The sequence below is a fragment of the Lethenteron reissneri genome, chromosome 65 (assembly GCF_015708825.2).
Source record: "Lethenteron reissneri isolate LAM-NWPU_2019-01 chromosome 65, ASM1570882v1, whole genome shotgun sequence".
Taxonomy (NCBI): Eukaryota; Metazoa; Chordata; class Hyperoartia; order Petromyzontiformes; family Petromyzontidae; genus Lethenteron; species Lethenteron reissneri.
In genome coordinates, this window is record NC_083843.1 from 12,396,926 (window position 1) to 12,417,619 (window position 20,694).

Consider the following 20,694-nt stretch of genomic DNA (forward strand, 5'->3'; position numbering starts at 1 on the left):
GAGCTCGTTGCATCCCGCAACGCTGTTCATTCATTAAACACGAAGCGACAAACACAAAAGGTGACAATATCAATACAGTTGAAGTTATCTGCTGCGTCATCGGCGCCTGTGACGTCATTACGCACACCCCCCCCCTAACGTGGTGACGTCACCAAGTTACCCCTCAACGTCTCGGTGGAGGCATTCTCAATCACCATCGCACAGAGTAGTGTATAGTGTAGTATACTCGTACAGCACCCAGAAAAGTTTGTGGGGAATAGTCATTGTCTATACTTGAGGCATAAGCAATTAGAAAATAACACTACCCAGGAACAAAAATCGTGTTACATAGCGAGTTATCGTCACTTGGAGGGGAGACAAAGGTGGCTGGGCTTGCGTGTGGTGCTGGCCACCCACCCCATCCCCTCGTGTGCCCCCCCCCAACGCACTCCGTTACAGGAGAGTCTTTAGTGCATTGTAAACAGGTGTAATCTATTTGGCGTTTGGAAGTATATTGACACAACTCGTGTTTTGTTGCCAGAAAGGATGGGGGGCGAGGAAAAGAAGGAAGACTGTTCTTTTATCATTTGTGATCATGTAAAAACATGATCATTCCGTAGATCATGGGATCTCCTTTGCCAGTACAAAAATGAGAATAGGTTTTCCACTTTTTTTCTGGAAATAAGAGTTGTTAAGACGTTAAAACAAACTGAAACATTTTACAAAATCATGTCTGCATTAACCACAGAATGCAAAAACACCGATAGCATATGATGCATTGTCTTTGGCGTCCTCTGGTCTAACACCGTTTGAGACTCGGCTCGAAAGCCGTCTCTGGTGTGGCCCAATCAGTTTCAAAGACAATGCATCTATTAGATTATGTTTTAATCTGTAGGTGTGAGAGAGTTGTGGTGACCGAGGTGAGTTGGGTTTGGAGAGGGCTAACAAGGGAACGAGCTTAAATTTTGACTTAAAACTTTTGCGACTGCAGGAATTCCTATTCTTGGTTCTTTCGGTAAAGTTACATAGATCGGAAACTAAAAAAATAAACCTTAAAATGATAACCACTCCGACGGCACTCAAGCGATAACCGTGGCAAAACACGTTCCTTCTGAGTGGGCAGGTAGGAACTTAGTTGGATAGCGCATTTGTGCGAGACAAATAATCCCTGGTGGGAAGTGTGGAACCTGGTTGTTTCTACCTGTAAAACATACCATGCCACTAATCCACCGTTTCAATAATGGCCATACAATGCAGAATGGAGGATATGAAGCGCGATACTTTGCTTCTTTTGGTAAAGTTAAGGTGAAAAAAATAAGAGTGGATCCTTGCAGTCACAAAACCTTCAAATCTAGAATGATATGAAGCTCCATGTAACTACAAAAATCCCTGCCAACAGCAAATGGTGAAATATCCATGTCTATAAACATTAGAACCTCGTAAAAATGTAAATTCTTACATGCAACCACAAACATGCAAAGAGAAAATTGCAGTGCAATGCAGAAGGTTTTTATTCGTAGTCAGCCACAATTATTCTCAGAACATTTGATCAAAAACGGTACAAAATGCTGCTCTATTTCTCAGTAGCACGGGCGGTCATTTTGGTGTAGGTGAGCCCCTTGTAGACGCCACTCAGGGGCACGTCAAAGAGAGCGCCGTTCATGCAGGTGATGCGCAGCAGGGCCGTGTACGGGAGGTCGATGTTTGCACGCCCGATTTTGGCGACAACGGTGACGGTCTTGTGCGGAGGAACTGAGACAGGGAACGTGAGAGTTTCCATCCGCTCCTCCGAGTTCTCCAATGCGTGCGTGGTCTCAGAGCTCACGGTGAAGCTGAACCCGGTCTCCACCTCCACGACCTCAGGGATGCCTGCCGAGACGGTCAGGCTGAAGGTGAACTCGATCTTGTTGGTCGTAGACCACGATGACGTTTTGGTTATCTTCTTGGAGCTCTCGAAGGTGTGAGACTGCATGACGCTCGTGTCGTTTATGTACTCCATTTCTTTAATCTCCTCCATCTGCACATTAGGTCGAACCTGGTGCATAGTTGGGTACTTCATGTTCTGGATCACCGACGACTTGACAGCATTGATGAAAAGGAAGCCCATGGAGTCGATGTCAGCCCCCGCTCGGCCCTGAACACCCAAGCAGATGCCGGAGCCCACGTCGATCTTGTACTCTGTCTGGAGCTTCCAGTCCGTCATCTTGGCAAAGAACTCACGGTTGCGGCTCGTTCTGAACTTGATGGCACCCAGACGCGTGCCGGCCCCATTGCCCCACAGGGAGAGCTGCGACATGAACTCGCCCGACTGGAATTCAAACTGCTGAGCAGAGGAGTCCACGGTGCCGAATGTCTGCCTTCGCCCGTCAGTCAGCCACACCTCCACGCCCCTCACTTGCCAGCCTCCAACGCTCACGGAGAGTTTCTGCAGCGTGGCCGCATTGCTCCTCCCATCAAACGAGAACGCATTTCCACCTTGGCCTCCAATGATGTGCAGCGTAAGTGGGTACGACATTATGTCAACCTGGAGACAGGAAGGGAAAGCATGTTTCAAGCCAAGTATTCCTGCCTTACTATCATTTAAAAACAGAAATCAGGACTATAGTTCAGTGTACCATTCGTGTCTTAAAATTTGGACATTAAAACACTTCGGAAGGACTGAAAAATAGTGGGCAATAGCCATTTTACATGTTGTTAAAATCATGTTTTAAATCTTTGGCAAGTATACAACATACGCAAACCTAAGTCAAAATTACTACCGTTTTTAGACTTAAATTTGTGGAATCAATATTAAAGCATAAAAAGCACAACATAATTAACTCCGCTGATCTATTAACAATTAGTCCTTCAAGCACAAGCGTGCGTGCTCGTGGAACTGCGGGCATTGTTGGTGGCAGAGTATCAAAACTAAAGTCCCATACATTTGTCTCCCTACATCGAACAGCAGGATAGAGCATGGCCCATTCCACAACCCTCGATCCACTCAGCCACAGTAGACCATCATGCAGTGGAGCAATGCAAGAGGGATGCACGTGTCAAGTTGCAGTAGCACAAATACCTTTTTCTTTTCACGAACAATGACAAGCTCGGATAGACGATCCAGGGAATTTGCTGAAGGCGGCCTAGACGGGTCATACGAACAGAAGCAGTTGGGTTAAGGTAGTGTGGGGAAACCAGATTAACCCTATAACCTAAGGCAACCATGTTTGCATATGTAGATCGCCCAGGCAAGAACCATCCTTGCCAAAAAATAAACAGCAGAGGGTTTTTTTTAGAGCGCAGGCATAATGCAGTGGTCATTAGGTGTTGCATCATGTCAGGGTGGAGAAATTTATGACAGCACCGTTTGAAAAGGGGGTCAAATTATACCCTTTAGAAAGAAAAAAAAATTAGGTTGCAGAACAATTAAAATTAATTTCAGACATCCCATTAGCTGCTTTTCAAACTTAAGAGTTTTCAGCTTCTGCCATACAACCCTCAGATTTCAGGTCAATACAGTAGTGCAGCCCTATGCTACGAACCCATTTTTTAAAACATTACAGAGTCAGCCAGAATTTTGGCAGGTGAGATTTTGAAAAGGTACAGAACAGACATGGTTTAAGAAAATTACGGGGAGATCAACCCGGATAATACTGGAAAAAAAATATTTGTTCAAATAACACGCCCGTTGATGTTGGGAAAATAAAGACTTAGGTAAACAAGCCAATGCATGCTTTTATTTGCAGCATAAAACTTCTTGACCAAAAGTATTCAAAGTGTCTCTTTAATGAGTGGTTATCTTGCATAAAATGGTCGAAATGGAAGGTTACGTGGATTATGTTAAAACGCAATAAGGAGCAAAATATACGGGACCTGGATAGGTCTTAAAATATTGAATTGTCATGCACGGCGAGTGCGTGTTGAAAGCGTCAGCTCGTTCAGCTTAGTACCTCCAAAGACATTAATCCTGAAAGCTAAGAAAACCGACAATGCAGAAAGTTAAATAAACGTATTAACAAAAAAAAACGACAACCAACATGGTCTGGAAAGGTGCCCCTACAGCAGACCCTACAGCAGACCCTACAGCAGACCCTACAGCAGACCCTACAGCAGACCCTACAGCAGACCCTACAGCAGACCCTACAGCAGACCCTACAGCAGACCCTACAGCAGACCCTACAGCAGACCCTACAGCAGACCCTACAGCAGACCCTACAGCAGACCCTACAGCAGACCCTACAGCAGACCCTACAGCAGACCCTACAGCAGACCCTACAGCAAACCCTACAGCAAACCCTACAGCAAACCCTACAGCAAACCCTACAGCAAACCCTACAGCAAACCCTACAGCAAACCCTACAGCAAACCGGCCACCCCACTCACCACTTACAAAAGCAGTCAGTCCCGTGAAAAGCAGATACGGTGTGCCGTCTGCTCCCTCCTTTATATCGAGGGAGCGCACGTCACGTGGTACAATCACGTGGCCTTCCCATCCCTGGCCAATCATGGGGGTCGGAGGGAGAAGGCAATCATCGCGAGTCAATCAGCATGATGATTTACTAATTGGATGGGTGGCGCTTCCTGCACTCGTTCCGATTCTGCGTGAGACTCCGTTAACGAGCCCAGCCACGCGCGCTATGGCATCATAGACGCAATCACGGCCCCCAAGTGAGTATATGTTGAGCGTCCATTGAGGGAGCTGAGATCACGTGACGTAATTACGCGCACGTGCCTCCGACCATTTTCCCCTCCAGGCCAATCATCGGGAGCCAATCACAGTGGAGATTCGCTCATAGCACGCGCGCCCATTGAGTGTGTGATGCGCCGTCGTTCATGAGCCGAGCTACTGGCACGCGCCTCGTTAATGCAACCACGTGTAGTTAATCCTGTACAAACCTTCTGTCGATAGCTTCGGTAACGCATCTTTTGTATTTTTCGATTTAAAGCTTTCGTGACTGCAGGGATTCATCTTCTTGGTTCTTTCGGTAAAGTCGTCACGTAGAAAGGAAGTAATAAAATATAAAAAATAAAACATAATAAAAAAATTCTCACGACGTTTCGGCCACAACGCAAGCAGCCGTCCTCAGGTGAAGAATGAAACACCACCAAGCTTGGAGCGTGTATTTAAGCTGGGTTGGAGGGGGGGAGGTGTACCAGATATTAATTTCTGTATTTTATGTACCGTGCCAAATCTGACTGGGATGTTTTGTTTTTCCAAATATCTGGCTAATTTATCAGTTACTCCCGCAATGTGCGGTATTTTGATCGTTTTAATTACTTGGGCAGTTATTTGATCTGGTTTTGGCATTCAATGCCCTGTTGATTTGTGCATCATTGTAACTGTTACATTTCACTTCTCAGACTATCACCATCTGACCCTTAATTGCTCTTGGTTGCATTGATTAAAAGATTTAATCAAGTAGCATTGCATTGATTAAAGTCATTTCTTACACTCACAATACATGCATCTATGAGTGTTTGTCTACAATAGAAGTTGCTTTTTTGTGTTAGATCGCATGAATATAAGTGTAGTGGTGTTTTGTCTCGTTAAGCCCCACCACCACCCAAAGCAAGCCAATTAGTGAGGGGGTTTGTCACGTAAACAGAACTTGCTGTGCCAGTTCGTTGCTGGTATAGCACTAACCCGGTGTGTTTGAGAGTAAATCCACGACATTTACAATTATAGTGCAGTGTATAGCGCACTATACACTACACACTGCACTACACACTAAACTACACACTACACTACACACGACACTACATTGCACACTACATACGACACGACACACTACACTGTGCAGTAGTGCTGTACTAGTAACAAAATGGCCACGTTCTGTTTATGTGGCACTAAACCTTACTAATTGGCTGTGTCAGGAGGTTGAACGACACCACGTTGATATATTTACGCGAGTGGATGGATGAGTGAGTGGATGGGTGAGTGAGTGGATGGATGAGTGGATGGATGAGTGAGTGGATGAGTGAGTGGATGAGGAGTGAGTGGATGAGGAGTGAGTGGATGAGTGAGTGGATGGGTGAGTGAGTGGATGGGTGAGTGGGTGGATGAGTGGGTGAGTGGATGAGTGGGTGAGTGGATGAGTGAGTGAGTGGATGAGTGAGTGAGTGGATGAGTGAGTGGATGAGTGAGTGAGTGGATGAGTGAGTGAGTGGGTGAGTGAGTGGATGGGTGAGTGGATGGGTGAGTGGATGAGTGAGTGAGTGGATGGGTGAGTGAGTGGATGGGTGAGTGAGTGGATGGGTGAGTGAGTGGGTGGATGAGTGGGTGAGTGGATGAGTGGGTGAGTGGATGAGTGAGTGAGTGGATGAGTGAGTGAGTGGATGAGTGAGTGAGTGAGTGGATGAGTGAGTGAGTGGATGAGTGAGTGAGTGGATGAGTGAGTGAGTGGGTGAGTGGGTGAGTGAGTGGGTGAGTGAGTGGATGGGTGAGTCGATGAGTGAGTGGATGAATGAGTGAGTGGATAAATCACTGAGTGGATGGTGAGTGAATGAGTGAGTGGATTAATGAGTAAGTGGATAAATCACTGAGTGAATGAGTGAGTGGATAAATCACTGAGTGGATGAGTGAGTAAATGAGTGAGTGGATGAGTGAGTGAGTGGATAAATCACTGAGTGAATGAGTGAGTGGATAAATCACTGAGTGGATGAGTGAGTAAATGAGTGAGTGGATGAGTGAGTGAGTGGATACATCACTGAGTGAATGAGTGAGTGGATAAATCACTGAGTGGATGAATGAGTGGATGAGTGAGTGACCTCATTCGACTTTGGAACAGAGATCTGCACCAGAATTCGGGTCCGGCCCAACTCGACACGGGACCCAGTTCTAGAACGCGGCAGAGACAGCACTGAGTGTAAAACGAACGCGGTGCAAACCCAATTCCGGAACAGGCGCCTTTAATCCGGACTAACAACAAAATAAATAAAGAATACGAAGCATGGATCTGTTCGGAGACTTACCAGAGCCGGCGGCAGGTACAGTGATAATTTGTATTTTATTATGAACAATAACGCTAACAACGAATAATCACGGGTTTTGTTTTACTTTGATGACTGCGAGGTGCATTTAGCGTAAGGAAACGACGATAGCGAAGAAATGTTTAGATTATTTTGCAAGTTGACTAGGCCTCGCGCTCGAGGTTACCGTGCTCGGATAGAACCCCCGGCCGGGGTCCAGCGACTCCACTGGCCGCCCGAGGTGGCCAGGCGAGGCTGAAGGCTTCGGCCTAACACATGACTTTTTAAAAATATTTTTTTATTAAAATAAAAATGTTGCAAATCGTGAAACTATTAAAATTACAATATATATGTTTAATCCCCCACCCCCCTTTCCACGATTCCATTTTAGATATGTATTATATAAAACTGTTCAGTGCTGGCGCCTTGCAATGCATTTACGGTACGACAGAACGCCAAAAGGCTTAACGTCAATTTAACATCGATTTAAAGTTAATTTAACGTCAATTTATCGTCGATTTAGCGTTAATTTAACACGTAGTAGGATACTTTCGCGACCAATATCCATAATAGACACAGACACACACAGACATACACAGAGACAAAGACACACACACAGACACTGACACACAGACACAAAGACACACACAGACAGGCACACTCACAGACACATACAGATACACACACGGACACACACAAACACACTCACAGACACACAGACACAGACAGACACACAGACACAAAGACACAGACAGACACACACAGACAGACACACACAGACAGACACACACAGACAGACACAGACACAAAGACACACACAGACACACATACACACAGACAGACACACATACACAGACACACAAAGACACACAGACAGACACACAGACACACACACAGACACACACACAGACAAACACACAGACACACACACAGATACACACAGATACACAGACACAAAGACACACAGACACACACACTGACACACAGAGACACACAGACACAAAGACAGACAGACACACAGAGACACACAGACAGACACACTCACACACGCTGACACACACAGACACACACAGACTCAAAGACACAGACACACACAGATACACAGATACACAGACACACAGACACACTGACACACAGACACACTGACACACAGACACACTGACACACTGACACACTGACACACTGACACACTGACACACAGATACACTGACACACAGACACACAGACAGACACACTCACACACGCTGACACACAGACAGACACACACAGACAGATAGACAGACACACAGACACAGATACACACAGACACACAGACAGACACAAAGACACAGACAGACACAGACAGGCACACACAGACACAAAGACAGACAGATAAACACACAGACACACTCACAGACACTGACACACAGACACACACTCACACACACAGACACACACACAGACACAATTACACACAAAGACACACTGACACACAGCACCACCACGCCCGGCCACCTTTGTCTCTCCCCCAGTGCTAGCGATGTTCACTACACCACCACCACCACTACTACACCACCACCGCCACACCACTACCGCTACACCACCACCACCGCTTCACCACCACTACACCACCACCGCTACACCACCACTACACCACCACCGCTACACCACCACCACCGCTTCACCACCACTACACCACCACCACTGCTACACCACCACCACTACACCACCACCACCGCTACACCACTACACCACCACCGCTACACCACTACTACACCACCACCGCTACACCACCACCACCGCTTCACCACCACTACACCACCACCACTGCTACACCACCACCACTACACCACCACCACCGCTACACCACTACACCACCACCGCTACACCACCACCGCTACACCACTACACCACCTCATTTGAGGCTGAGTCGACCTAGGGGACGAGGAAATCGAGCTCAGGTGCCAATTCGTTACTTGTACAGCACTAAACCGGTGTTTTGGAGAGCAACAGCCCACTGCAGCATTTACACTTATATTGTAGTGTATAGTGTAGTGTATAGTAGTATAGTGTATAGTAGTATAGTGTACAGTAGTGTATAGTGTAGTGGATTGTGTGTATAGTGTAGTGGAAAGTGTAGTTTATAGTCTATGGTAGTGGTGTATAGTGTAGTGTATAGTGTAATGTATAGTTTAATGTATAGTGTAGTGTATAGTCTATGGTAGTGTAGTGTTTCGTGTAGTATTTTGTAGTGTACAGTAAGGTGTAAAGTATAAGTGTAGTATTGTGTAGTGTATAGTTGTGTAGTGTATAGTGTAGTGTATAATGTAGTGTATAGTATAGTGTCGTGTATAGTGTAGTGTACAGTATATTGTATTGTATGGTAGTGTAGTGCTTAGTATAGTGTACAGTATATTGTGCTGTATAGTGCAGTGTATAGTGCAGTGTATAGTGCAGTGTATAGTGTAGTGTATAGTGTAGTGTATGGTGTAGTGTATGGTGTAGTGTATAGTGTCGTGTTTAGTGTAGTGTAAAGTAGTGTAGTGTATGGTGTAGTGTATGGTGCAGTGTAGTGTATAGTGCAGTGTAAAGTGTAGTGTATAGTAGTGTAGTGTATAGTGTAGTGTATAGTGTAGTGTATGGTGTAGTGTATAGTGTAGTGTGTAGTGTAAAGTGTAGTGTAAAGTAGTGTGTAGTGTAGTGTATAGTGTAGTGTGTAGTGTCATGTTTAGTGCAGTGTATAGTATAGTGTATAGTATCAGGTGACGCTCACGATGTCTCTGCCTGGGTGGGGTAGAAGGGGCTAAGGAGCCGCCCGCCGCCGAAGACGCGGAACCCCGGCAAGAGCAGCGCGGAGCGAAGAGGAAAGCGGCGGCCAACGCTGACGATCGTGACGAGCCCGAAATCCACACAGGTACGGTGTGTGTGTAGTGTGCAGTGTAGTGTGTAGTGTAGTGTGTAGTGTAGCGTGTAGTGTAGTGTGTAGTGTAGTTTGTGTGTAGTGTGCAGTGTAGTGTAGTGTGCGTGTAGTGTGTAGTGTAGTGTGTAGTGTAGTGTGTAGTGTAGTGTGTAGTGTAGCATGTAGTGTGTAGTGTAGCGTGTAGTGTAGTGTATTGTGTAGCGTGTAGTGTAGTGTATTGTGTAGTGTAGCGTGTAGTGTAGCGTGTAGTGTGTAGTGTAGCATGTAGTGTAGTGTGTGTGTAGTGTGTAGTGTAGCGTGTAGTGTAGCGTGGAGTCGTAGTTTAGTGTGTTAGTGTATAGAGTCGTGTAATGTTTAGTGTAGTGTATAGTCGCGTAGTGTATAGTGTAGTGTATTGCGTAGTGTGTCGCGTATTGTGTACAGTTGTGTAGTTTATAGGGTAGCGTAGTGTATAATGTAGTGTATAGTGTTATAGTCGTGAAATGTATAGTTTAGTCTAGTGTGTAGTGTATATTGTAGTGTGTAGTGTATAGGTTTGTAGTGTATATAGTAGTATAGTAGTGTATTGTGTAGTGTAGTATATAGGGTAGTGTATACGTTTTGTGTAGTGCATAATGTAGTGTATAGTAGGATAGTGTAGTGGATAGGGTAGTGTATAAGTTGTGTGTAGTGTATAGTCTAGTGTATCGTGTAGTGTATGACCGGCCAAAAGCCACTCCTAACAGCACTTGCCCCTACAGCCTGCTAGAGGCTACACTGTGGGGGATCTTTGCCTTTATCTTTGTGTGTGCCCCCCCCCCCAGAACCGGCCCTGCTGGAGCTGCGAGCCTTCGTGTCGGAGCGGAGGGGCGAACGCGACGAGATGCAGGACGCCCACACGATCATCCCGTCTCTCACGGAGCGATTACCCCACGGAGTGTGAGAGTAGTGTAGTGTGTAGTGGTGTAGTGGTGTAGTGTGTAGTGGAATGTGTAGTGTGTAGTGTAGTGTATAGTGTGGTGTGTAGTAATGCAGTCTATAGTAGTGTAGTGTATAGTAGTGTAGTGATGATTGATGACGATGATGATAATGATGATAACGATGATGATGATGATGATGACGACGATGCTGACGACGATGATGACGACGATGATGACGACGATGAGGACGATGATAATGATGATGACGATGATGACGACGATGAGGACGATGATAATGATGATGACGATGATGACGACGATGATGACGACGACAATGATAATGATGATGACGATGATAACGATAACGATGATGACGATGATGATGACGATGACGACGCTGCCCACGCCGCCCCCGTCCCAGCTCGCGCCTCGCCTACTTTGCCGTCTTCGACGGCCACGGCGGCTCCCGTGCCTCCTCCTTCGCCGCGCGTCACCTCCACCAGCAGCTGCTGCTGTGCCTGCCCCAGGGTGAGACCCACGCACGGCCGCTACGGGATAATTGCAAATAATAAAAATAAGGAAAATAATAAGAATAAAAGTAACATTTATAATAAGTAAAATAATAATAAGAAGAAGAAAGAATGAATGATAAAAATACAAATGACATTAAGAATAAGACGTAAAATAATAAGTATAATATCACAACAATAATCCTCCTTTGCCACGCGTCACCTCTCTGTGGGTCTCAGTGTGTCTCTGTGGGTCTCTATGGATCTCGCTGTGTCTCTGTGGGTCTCTGTGATGTGTCTCTGTGGGTCTCTATGGATCTCTGTGTATCTCTGTCGGTATCTATGGGTCTCTGTGGATCTCTGTGGGTCTCTATGGATCTCGTTGTGTCTCTGTGGGTCTCTATGTGATGTGTCTCTGTGGGTCTCTATGGATCTCTGTGGGTCTCTATGTGATGTGTCTCTATGGATCTCTGTGTATCTCTGTGTGTCTCTGTGGGTCTTTGTATCTCTGTGGGTCTCTATGGATCTCTGTGTATCTCTGTGGGTCTTTGTGTGTCTCTGTGGGTCTTTATGGATCTCTGTGTATCTCTGTGGGTCTTTGTGTGTCTCTGTGGGTCTCTATGTGATGTGTCTATATGGATCTCTATGGATCTCTGTGTGTCTCTGTGTGTCTCTGTGTGTCTCTATGGATCTCTATGGATCTCTGTGTATCTCTGTGGGTCTCTTGCTGAGTTGCAGGAGCCGTCTCCGACCTGGACAAGGAGATCAGGAGGAGCCTCAGGGACGCATTTAAGCAGACGGACGCCGCTTTCCTCAAGCTGGCATCCAGCCAGTGAGTCCCCGTGTGTGAGAGTGTGTGTGCGTGTGAGTGTGTGAGAGAGTGTGAGAGTGTGAGTGTGCTAGTGTGTGAGTGTCAGTGTCTGTGAGTGTGTCTGTGTGTGTGTGTCTGTCTGTGTGTCTGTCTGTGTGTGTGTGAGAGAGTGTGTAAGAGAGTGTGTGTGAGTGCGTGTGTGTGCGTGTGAGAGAGAGAGAGAGTGTGTGTGTGAGAGAGTGTGTGAGAGTGTGTGAGAGAGTATGTGTGAGTGCGTGTGTGAGAGAGAAAGATAGCGTGTGTGTGAGCGTGTGTGTGAGCGCGTGTGTGTGTGTGTGAGCGCGTATGTGTGTGTGAGCACGTGTGTTTGTGAGCTCGTGTGTGTGCGAGTGTGAGGGTGTGAGTGTGAGAGAGTGAGAGAGTATGTGAGTGAGTGAGTGGGAGAGTGTGCGATTGTGAGCGTGTGTGTGAGTGTGTGTGTGTGAGCGTAGTGTGAGAGCATGAGGGTGTCCGTGTGAGTGTGTGCGTGTGTGAGCGTGTCAGGGTGTCTGTGAGTGTGTGTGAGAGTGTGAGCGTGTGAGAGTGTGTGTGTGAGCGTGAGCGTGTGTGTGTGAGAGTGTGAGCATGTGAGTGTGTGTGTGACCGTGAGGGTGTCTGTGAGAGAGAGTTCTTGTGTGAGTGTGTGAGCGTGTTTAAGATTGTTTGTGTGTGTGCGTGTGTGTGCGCGTGCGTGCGCGTGCGTGGAGGCGACGTTCCATTATTGTTGTTGTTGCGTTTTCTGCCCGCAGGAAGCCGGTGTGGAAGGACGGCACGACGGCCATCTGTGCTCTGATCGTCGACAACGTCGCCTACGTGGCCAACCTGGGAGACAGCAGGGTACCGAGTACACACGGCACGGAGTCCACACGGCACGGAATACACACGGCACGGAGTATACACGACACTTAGTACACACGACACTTAGTACACACGGCATGGAGTGCACACGGCACTGAGTACACACGGCACAGAGTACACACGGCACGGAGTACACACGGCACGGAGTACACACGACACTTAGTACACACGACACTTAGTACACACGGCATGGAGTGCACACGGCACTGAGTACACACGGCACAGAGTACACACGGCACGGAGTACACACGGCACGGAGTACACACGGCACGGAGTACACACGACACTTAGTACACACGACACTTAGTACACACGGCACGGAGTACACACGACACTTAGTACACACGACACTTAGTACACACGACACTTAGTACACACGACACTTAGTACACACGGCGCGGAGTACACACGGCACGGAGTACACACGGCACGGAGTACACACGACACTTAGTACACACGGCACGGAGTACACACGACACTTAGTACACACGGCACGGAGTACACACGACACTTAGTACACACGGCACGGAGTACACACGGCACGGAGTGCACACGACACTTAGTACACACGACACTTAGTACACACGACACTTAGTACACACGGCACGGAGTACACACGACACTTAGTACACACGGCACGGAGTATACACGGCACAGAGTAAACACAGCAGTCTGTGTGTGTCTCTGTGTGTGTCTGTCTGTGTGTGCCTGTGTGTCTCTGTGTGTGTCTGTCTGTGTGCGTGTGTGTGCCTGTGTGTCTCCATGTGTGTGTCTCTGTCTGTGTGCGTGTGTGTGTCTCTGTGTGTCTGTGCGTGTATGTGTGTGTGTGCGTCTGTGCGTGTGTGTGTGTCTGTGTGTGTGTGTCTGTGTGTGTCTGTGCATGTCTGTGTGTGTGTCTGTGTGTCTGTGCATGTCTGTGTGTCTGTGTGCGTGTCTGTGTGTGTGTCTGTGTGTCTGTGTCTGTATGTATATGTGTCTGTCTCTGTGTTTGTCTGTCTGTGTGTGCCTGTGTGTCTCTGTGTGTGTCTGTCTGTGTGCGTGTGTATGCCTGTGTGTCTCTGTGTGTCTCCGTATGTGTGTCTGTGTGTGTGTCTCTGTGTGTGTGTCTCTGTGTGTGTGTGTGTGTCTGTGCGTGTGTGTGTGTGCGTGTGTGTGTGTGTGTCTGTGTGTGTGTGTCTGTGTGTGTCTCTGTGTGTGTCTGTGTGTGCCTGTGTGTCTCTGTGTGTGTCTGTCTGTGTGCCTGTGTGTCTCTGTGTGTCTCTGTGTGTATCCGTGTGTGTCTCTGTGTGTATCCGTGTGTGTGTCTGTGTGCGTGTGTCTGTGTGTGTGTGTGTCTGTCTGTGTGTGTGCCTGTGTGTCTGTGTGCATGTCTGTGTGTCTCTGTGTGTCTGTGTGTCCCCGCGTGCGCGTGGCGCCCCCCCCAGGCCGTGCTGTGCCGCGCTGCGAGCTCCGCCGTCCTCGCCGTGCCGCTGAGCCGCGAGCACAGCGCGGTGCAGTACGAGGAGCGCATGCGGCTGCAGCGCGCCGGCGCCACGGTAAGGTATGGCCTGGACAGAGGAGCTTCACGTGGTGGGGATGGTGGTGGTGGGGGTGGTGTTGGGGATGGTGGTGGTGGTGGGGGTGGTGGCGGTGGCGGTGGTGGTTGTGGTGGTGGTGGGGGTGGCAGGGGTAGTGGGGGTGGTGGTGGGGATGGTGGTGGTGGTGGGGGTGGTGATGGTGGTAGTGATGGTGGGGGTGGCAGGGGTAGTGGGGGTGGTGGTGGGGATGGTGGGGATGGTGGTGGTGGTGGGGGTGGTGATGGTGGTAGGGGTAGTGATGACGGTGGTGATGGTGGTGGTGGGGGTGGTGGTGATGGGGGTGGTGGGGGGGGTGTCGGTGGTGGCGGGGGTGGTAGCAGCGGTGGTGGTGGTTTCAATGTTGACCTCCGGTGACGTACGTGTTTGCGCACGTGTTTGTGTGTACGCAAAAACAACCCCCTACCTGGAGGGCAGTGCCATGGGGGGAGTGCCATTTTAGATTGGCTATTCCCCTCATGGCGTTTATAACCACCACAGCGGCCAAATGGGGGCTCTGGATGGGTGCAAGGGGCTGGTAACTCCTCCACCTTCAATTCATTACCACAAAACCATGTTACGTATGCCGATGATCTGGTAACTGCTGATCACTCAGAGGAGGAGTTGGAGGTGCTGCTGCTGAACCTGGAGTGTGCCACTAAGAGGTGGGGCCTTACCATCAGCCCCACCAAAACTAAGCACCTGCCTGGGAATTTTGTACTATCGGACACTCCACCCCCACAACTCACAATTGGTGATAGGGCAGTTGTGGAGAGAGTGGAGAGTTTCCCATACTTGGGCAGTGTACTCATGACCGGCTCCGGTTTGACAGCAGTGGTCTCACTCAGAATCAGTCGAAAGGCATTATCTTTTCACTGGTTGCGTAACACTGTGTGGAAGCTACCTGGTCTGTCGCTCCGCACGAAGCTTCAGCTCTTCTCGGCCTTGGTCATTCCCTCCCTTCTCTATGCTAGGCTGGCCTGCCTATGATCCATCCTGGCCTTAACCAGGCTGGATTGTATGAGGAGCTCACAAATCCTTGAAAGATCTGGACAAAGTCCCATCGGTGAGCTCCTCCGGCAGGCAAGGCTGCATTGGCTGGTCATGTAGCCGGCATGCCCAGTCACCGCATGCCTAAACAGCTTTTGTTCGGCTGGATAGAGGGAGCTAAATGGGCGTGGCACGGGCTAGAGAAGAGATGGAGTAATGTGGTACAGGAGGATGTGGAGCTGAGTGGCCTTTACCGATGACTGATACCAGCGGTGTCAAGATCGGCCTCTGTGGAGGAGGCTCGTGAAGGACGCTACTGGGCGGTTGGAGGCAGTCACCCTCCAACAACAATGGAGGGCAGAGGAGCGACGCTCACAACAATGAGCGGCGCGCCAGGTGTATAAAGCACAACAAGTTGGCACAGTAGGGGGCACAGGTGGTGCATCAGCCAGTCATCTCAGTCAGTCGACCCGTGGCACCTGCTGGGTCTGCCCCGTGACCTCCTGCCAGCGGGCGTTCAACACTTCACGTGGCCTCAATGTGCACAGAGCCTGGCATAAGCGTCGAGATGATGTCATCGCAACCTATGTGGCAAATGTTCGTTGTTGTTGTGTACGCTAACTCTTCATATACAGCAGCAAGCATCGTCAGGGTTCAGGGTGGAACCCACCGCCTCCCGCGTACCAGGCGAGGTAGCCAACATTTCCCGGCCACCGTGATGATGATGAGAGAGAGAGAGAGACGTAAACTCCAAATATACAGCAGCAGCAAGGCATCGCTAGGGTCCGGGATCGAACTCACGAACCTCCCGCATACAAGGCAAGGGAGTCAACATCTCCCAGGTCACTGCTGCTGCCCCCTATGTTGAGATTGTGGAGTGGGGCGAGCGTTGTGTACTGTGCGTGTGTCCTTGCGAACGGCGGTGAACGCAGGGACGGTAGAGTGCTGGGCGTGCTCGAGGTGTCTCGGTCGATTGGCGACGGGCAGTACAAGCGGTGCGGCGTCATCTCGACGCCCGACATCAGGCGATGCCAGCTCACGGCCAACGACAGGTGCAGCACGCGCGGAGACACGCGGAGACGACACGCAGAGACACGCAGAGACACACAGCACGCCCAGACACGCGGAGACACGTTGCATGTGCAGACACGCAGGGACATAGAGACACGCACAGACACGCAGCACGCGCAGACACTCAGAGACACAGAGACACTTAGCACACACAGAGACACACAGAGACACACAGAGACACACAGACACACAGAGACACACAGAGACACACAGAGACACACAGAGACACACAGAGACACACAGAGACACACAGAGACACACAGAGACACACAGAGACACACAGAGACATACAGAACACACAGAGACACTTAGCACACACAGAGACATACAGAACACACAGAGACACACAGAACACACGGAGACACCCAGAACACACAGACACGTAGAGATACTTAGCACACATAGAGACACACAGAGACACTCGGCACACACAGAGACACACAGAGACACACAGAGACATACAGAACACACAGAGACACTTAGCACACACAGAGACACTTAGCACACACAGAGACACTTAGCACACACAGAGACACTTAGCACACACAGAGACATACAGAACACACAGAGACACACAGAACACACAGACACGTAGAGATACTTAGCACACATAGAGACACACAGAGACACTCGGCACACACAGAGACACACAGAGACACACAGAGACATACAGAACACACAGAGACACTTAGCACACACAGAGACACTTAGCACACACAGAGACATACAGAACACACAGAGACACACAGAACACACAGACACGTAGAGATACTTAGCACACATAGAGACACACAGAGACACTCGGCACATGCAGAGACACGTAGAGACACTTAGCACACACAGATACACACAGAGACACCCAGAGACACACAGAACACACAGCACACGCGCATACTGGAACCAAAGTTTTTATTTGCGTGCGTACGTTGAACTGATTATTATGCCGTACGTAGTCCAGTCGTGCTGATCGGACGTGTCTGTATGTGTATCTGTGTGTGTGTATGTGTCTTTGGGTGTCTTTATCTGTCTGTGTGTGTCTGTGTATGTCTGTGTGTGAGTCTGTGTGTGTCTTTGTGTGTCTGTGTGTCTGTGTGTTTCTGTGCATCCGTGTGTATGTCTGGTGTGTGTCTGTGTATCTGTGTGTGTGTATGTGTCTTTGTGTGTCTGTATGTATCTGTGTGTGTCTGTGTGTGTCTGTGTGTGTCCCAGGTTCCTTCTGCTGGCGTGTGATGGTCTCTTCAAGGCGTTCACCGCTGACGAGGCGGTCTCCTTCATCAACAAGAGCCTGGAGGTACAAACACATTAGTACATTCTTGATTTGAAGCTTTCGTGACTGCAGGAATCCATACTCTTTGGTTCTTTCGGTTCAGTCACATAGGTAGAAAAATAACAGATCACGACGTTTCGATCGCAACACAAGCAATCGTCATCAGGTGGGACAACCACAGCAAGAACAAAAGAAAGAAAAAACCCTACTTCAGCAGTTTTTTTTTATTGCTGTGGTTGTCCCACCTCATGACGATTACTTGTGTTGCGATCGAAACGTCGTGATCTATTATTTTTCTAACTACGTGACTTTAACCGCTCGCTAACAGCACTTGCCCCAAACAGTCTGTTACAGGCTACACGGGGGAAAAAGGTGTCAGTTTTGTTGCCAGATTAAAGGGTAAAAAACAATTATCATATTTTTTACTGGCAAATGAGGTTCCAATGGTGTAAATGCTTACCCCGAGCTCTCATACTCTGATGGTGCATTGTCTTTGAGTTGTGCGCCTTTTGGCGTCATCTGGTCCAACCCATGTGAGAAAGCTGTCTCGGGTGTGGACCAATCAACTTCAAGGACAGTGTATATCATTATCAGAGTTATGATTTTTTGTTTGCATTATGGCTGCAGGTATTGTGGTCTATGCAAACATGACTCCTTTTGTTGCCAGATAAAAGGCTAAAAAACCAATTATTACACAGGGGATCTTTGTCTCTTCATCTTTCTTTGTCTCTGTGTGTCTGTGTCTCTGTGTCTCTGTCTCTGTGTTGTCTCAGGTTCCCGAGGGGTCCTCCTCCTCGTCCTCGTCTGCGCGTGCCGAGCGCTGGGCGAGTTCGTGCGTCCGCGTGACCACCGAGGCGGTGCGCCGGGGGAGCGCTGACAACGTCACGGCTGTGCTGGTCCAGCTGCACTCGCCCCCGCAGTGACGTCATCGCCGGTGACGCCCCCCCCGCAGTGACGTCATCGCCGGTGACGCCCCCCGCAGTGACGTCATCGCCGGTGACGCCCCCCCGCAGTGACGTCATCGTCGTCGACGCACGCGCGCACACACACATACACACACACACACATACACACACAGAGACATCGGTACACACACACAGACACACACACAAAGACACACGCACAAAGACACACAGACACACAGACACACACAGGTAGATACAGACACACACAGTCACACAAACATAGACACACAGACACACAAATATAGACACACAGACACACAAACACACATACACACACATACACACACAGACACACAAACACACAGGCTTGCTACTCACACGCGTTCTCATGGCGAACGTTCGCCCACCGGCAAATCCCTCGGGACGAATTTCGACGTCCGTCCCACCACCACACCACCACTACACCACCCCCCCCCACTGTCTTCGCTCTCTTGTCGTCACGCTAAGATCAAGTTCAGGTCACGTGACCGCGTCGATGTCGTTAGAGCCCCGCCCACCGCCCGACGCAGCCAATCGGTGAGCTTCAGTGTCACGGGAACGGAGCTCACTCAGTTCGTGACGAATACAGCACTCGTGTGTAGTGTATAGTGTAGTGTATAGTTTATAGTGTGGTATATAGTTTACAGTGTAGTGTATAGTAGTTTACAGTGTAGTGTATAGTACATAGTGTAGTGTATAGTTTATTGTGTAGTGTAGTGTATAGTTTATTGTGTAGTGTAGTGTATAGTTTCTAGTGTAATTTCGATTTAAAGCTTTCATGACAGCAGAGATTCATCTTCTTGGTTCTTTCGGTAAAGTCACGTAGAAGGGAAATAATAAAAGTATTTTTATTATTTTATTATTTCCCTTCTACGTGACTTTACCGAAAGAACCAAGAAGATTATAATGTAGTGTATAGTGTAGTGTATCGTAGTGTATAGTGTCATGTATAGTAGTGTATAGTGTAGTGTATACTAGTTTATAGTGTAGTGTATAGTTTAGTGTACAGTATAGTGGTGTATAATAGTGTAGTGTATAGTGGTATATAGTGTTTATTGTAGTATATTGGTGTATAGTAGTGTAGTGTGTAGTATAGTGTATAGTGTAGTGTAGTACACTAGTACAGCACACCGGTTGTATGTTGGAGAGCAAAGCCACGACATTTACAATCCGAGCCCCGTGACGTTTCGCCGGTAATCACAACGACGGCTTCATCAGGCGACAGCCGCGGATTTGTGGAGAAATCCTCTTCCTGCTTTGCTGAATGAATAAGAGGGGATAGACGTGATGGCACCACTTGTGAGCGCTTCTTTGGTCGAGTTGGGAGGGGATTAATGCCTTTAAATCACCGTGGGTATCCATTGCCGCGTGGGTTCCTCGTACGGTCATCAATGGACGGTAAGCTGTGTGAGTGGTTCGTCGGAAATGGGCCTTCCATAAATGACGTCACGCGATTTTGGACGATTTTTGACCCCCCCCCCCCCCTCGTCACAAAAAGTCAGACCCCCCCCCTCAAATATGACGTCACAAAGCTCTGCCCCCCTCTCCCCCCCCCAAAACCATATTTACATTTTGAAAATAAAAGATGCTTCAAATCGCTTTAAACTATTGTCATTGTAGTGCGTATTTAACGTGGCGCTGCACTCAACAATTCTATATTTATTTAAAGTTGCGCATTTTGATGTGACGTCACATTTCTCAAACCCCCCCCCCCCCCCCCCCCCCCGTCGTCACACATCGTCACAAATGTCTGACCCCCCCCCCCTAAGTGCATAACGTCATTTATGGACGGCCCCAAATGGGACTTCTGAGCCCGCATTTTGCCCTTCAAAGCGACGGTGTCGATCACTCGGCAGAGGGGGAGAGACTCGGAAAACCGAGAATTCCGTCTTAATCACGTGCGATTGAAAACCTAATCAATAAAAAA

The 20,694-nt window shown here is 48.6% G+C and overlaps 2 protein-coding genes across 2 annotated transcripts; one reads left to right on the forward strand and one right to left on the reverse strand.

Moving 5' to 3' along the window:
- Positions 1-1,504: 1,504 nt before the first annotated feature.
- Positions 1,505-5,369, reverse strand: LOC133359676 (aerolysin-like protein). The gene is made up of 3 exons (XM_061578187.1): positions 4,855-5,369; positions 3,038-3,101; positions 1,505-2,503 (listed from the first exon to the last, which is right to left on the reverse strand). The coding sequence occupies exon 3, from the start codon at positions 2,492-2,494 to the stop codon at positions 1,553-1,555; it is 942 nt and encodes a 313-aa protein (XP_061434171.1). The 5' UTR covers positions 2,495-2,503; positions 3,038-3,101; positions 4,855-5,369; the 3' UTR covers positions 1,505-1,552.
- Positions 5,370-6,569: 1,200 nt separating this feature from the next.
- On the forward strand, positions 6,570-20,482 carry ILKAP (ILK associated serine/threonine phosphatase). Its single transcript, XM_061578182.1, has 10 exons — positions 6,570-6,945; positions 9,704-9,820; positions 10,630-10,744; positions 11,147-11,253; positions 11,973-12,066; positions 12,834-12,921; positions 14,367-14,482; positions 16,418-16,537; positions 17,766-17,847; positions 18,597-20,482. Exons 1-10 carry the CDS (start codon positions 6,909-6,911, stop codon positions 18,744-18,746), a joined length of 1,026 nt encoding a protein of 341 aa, XP_061434166.1. The 5' UTR covers positions 6,570-6,908; the 3' UTR covers positions 18,747-20,482.
- The last annotated feature ends 212 nt before the right edge of the window (positions 20,483-20,694 follow it).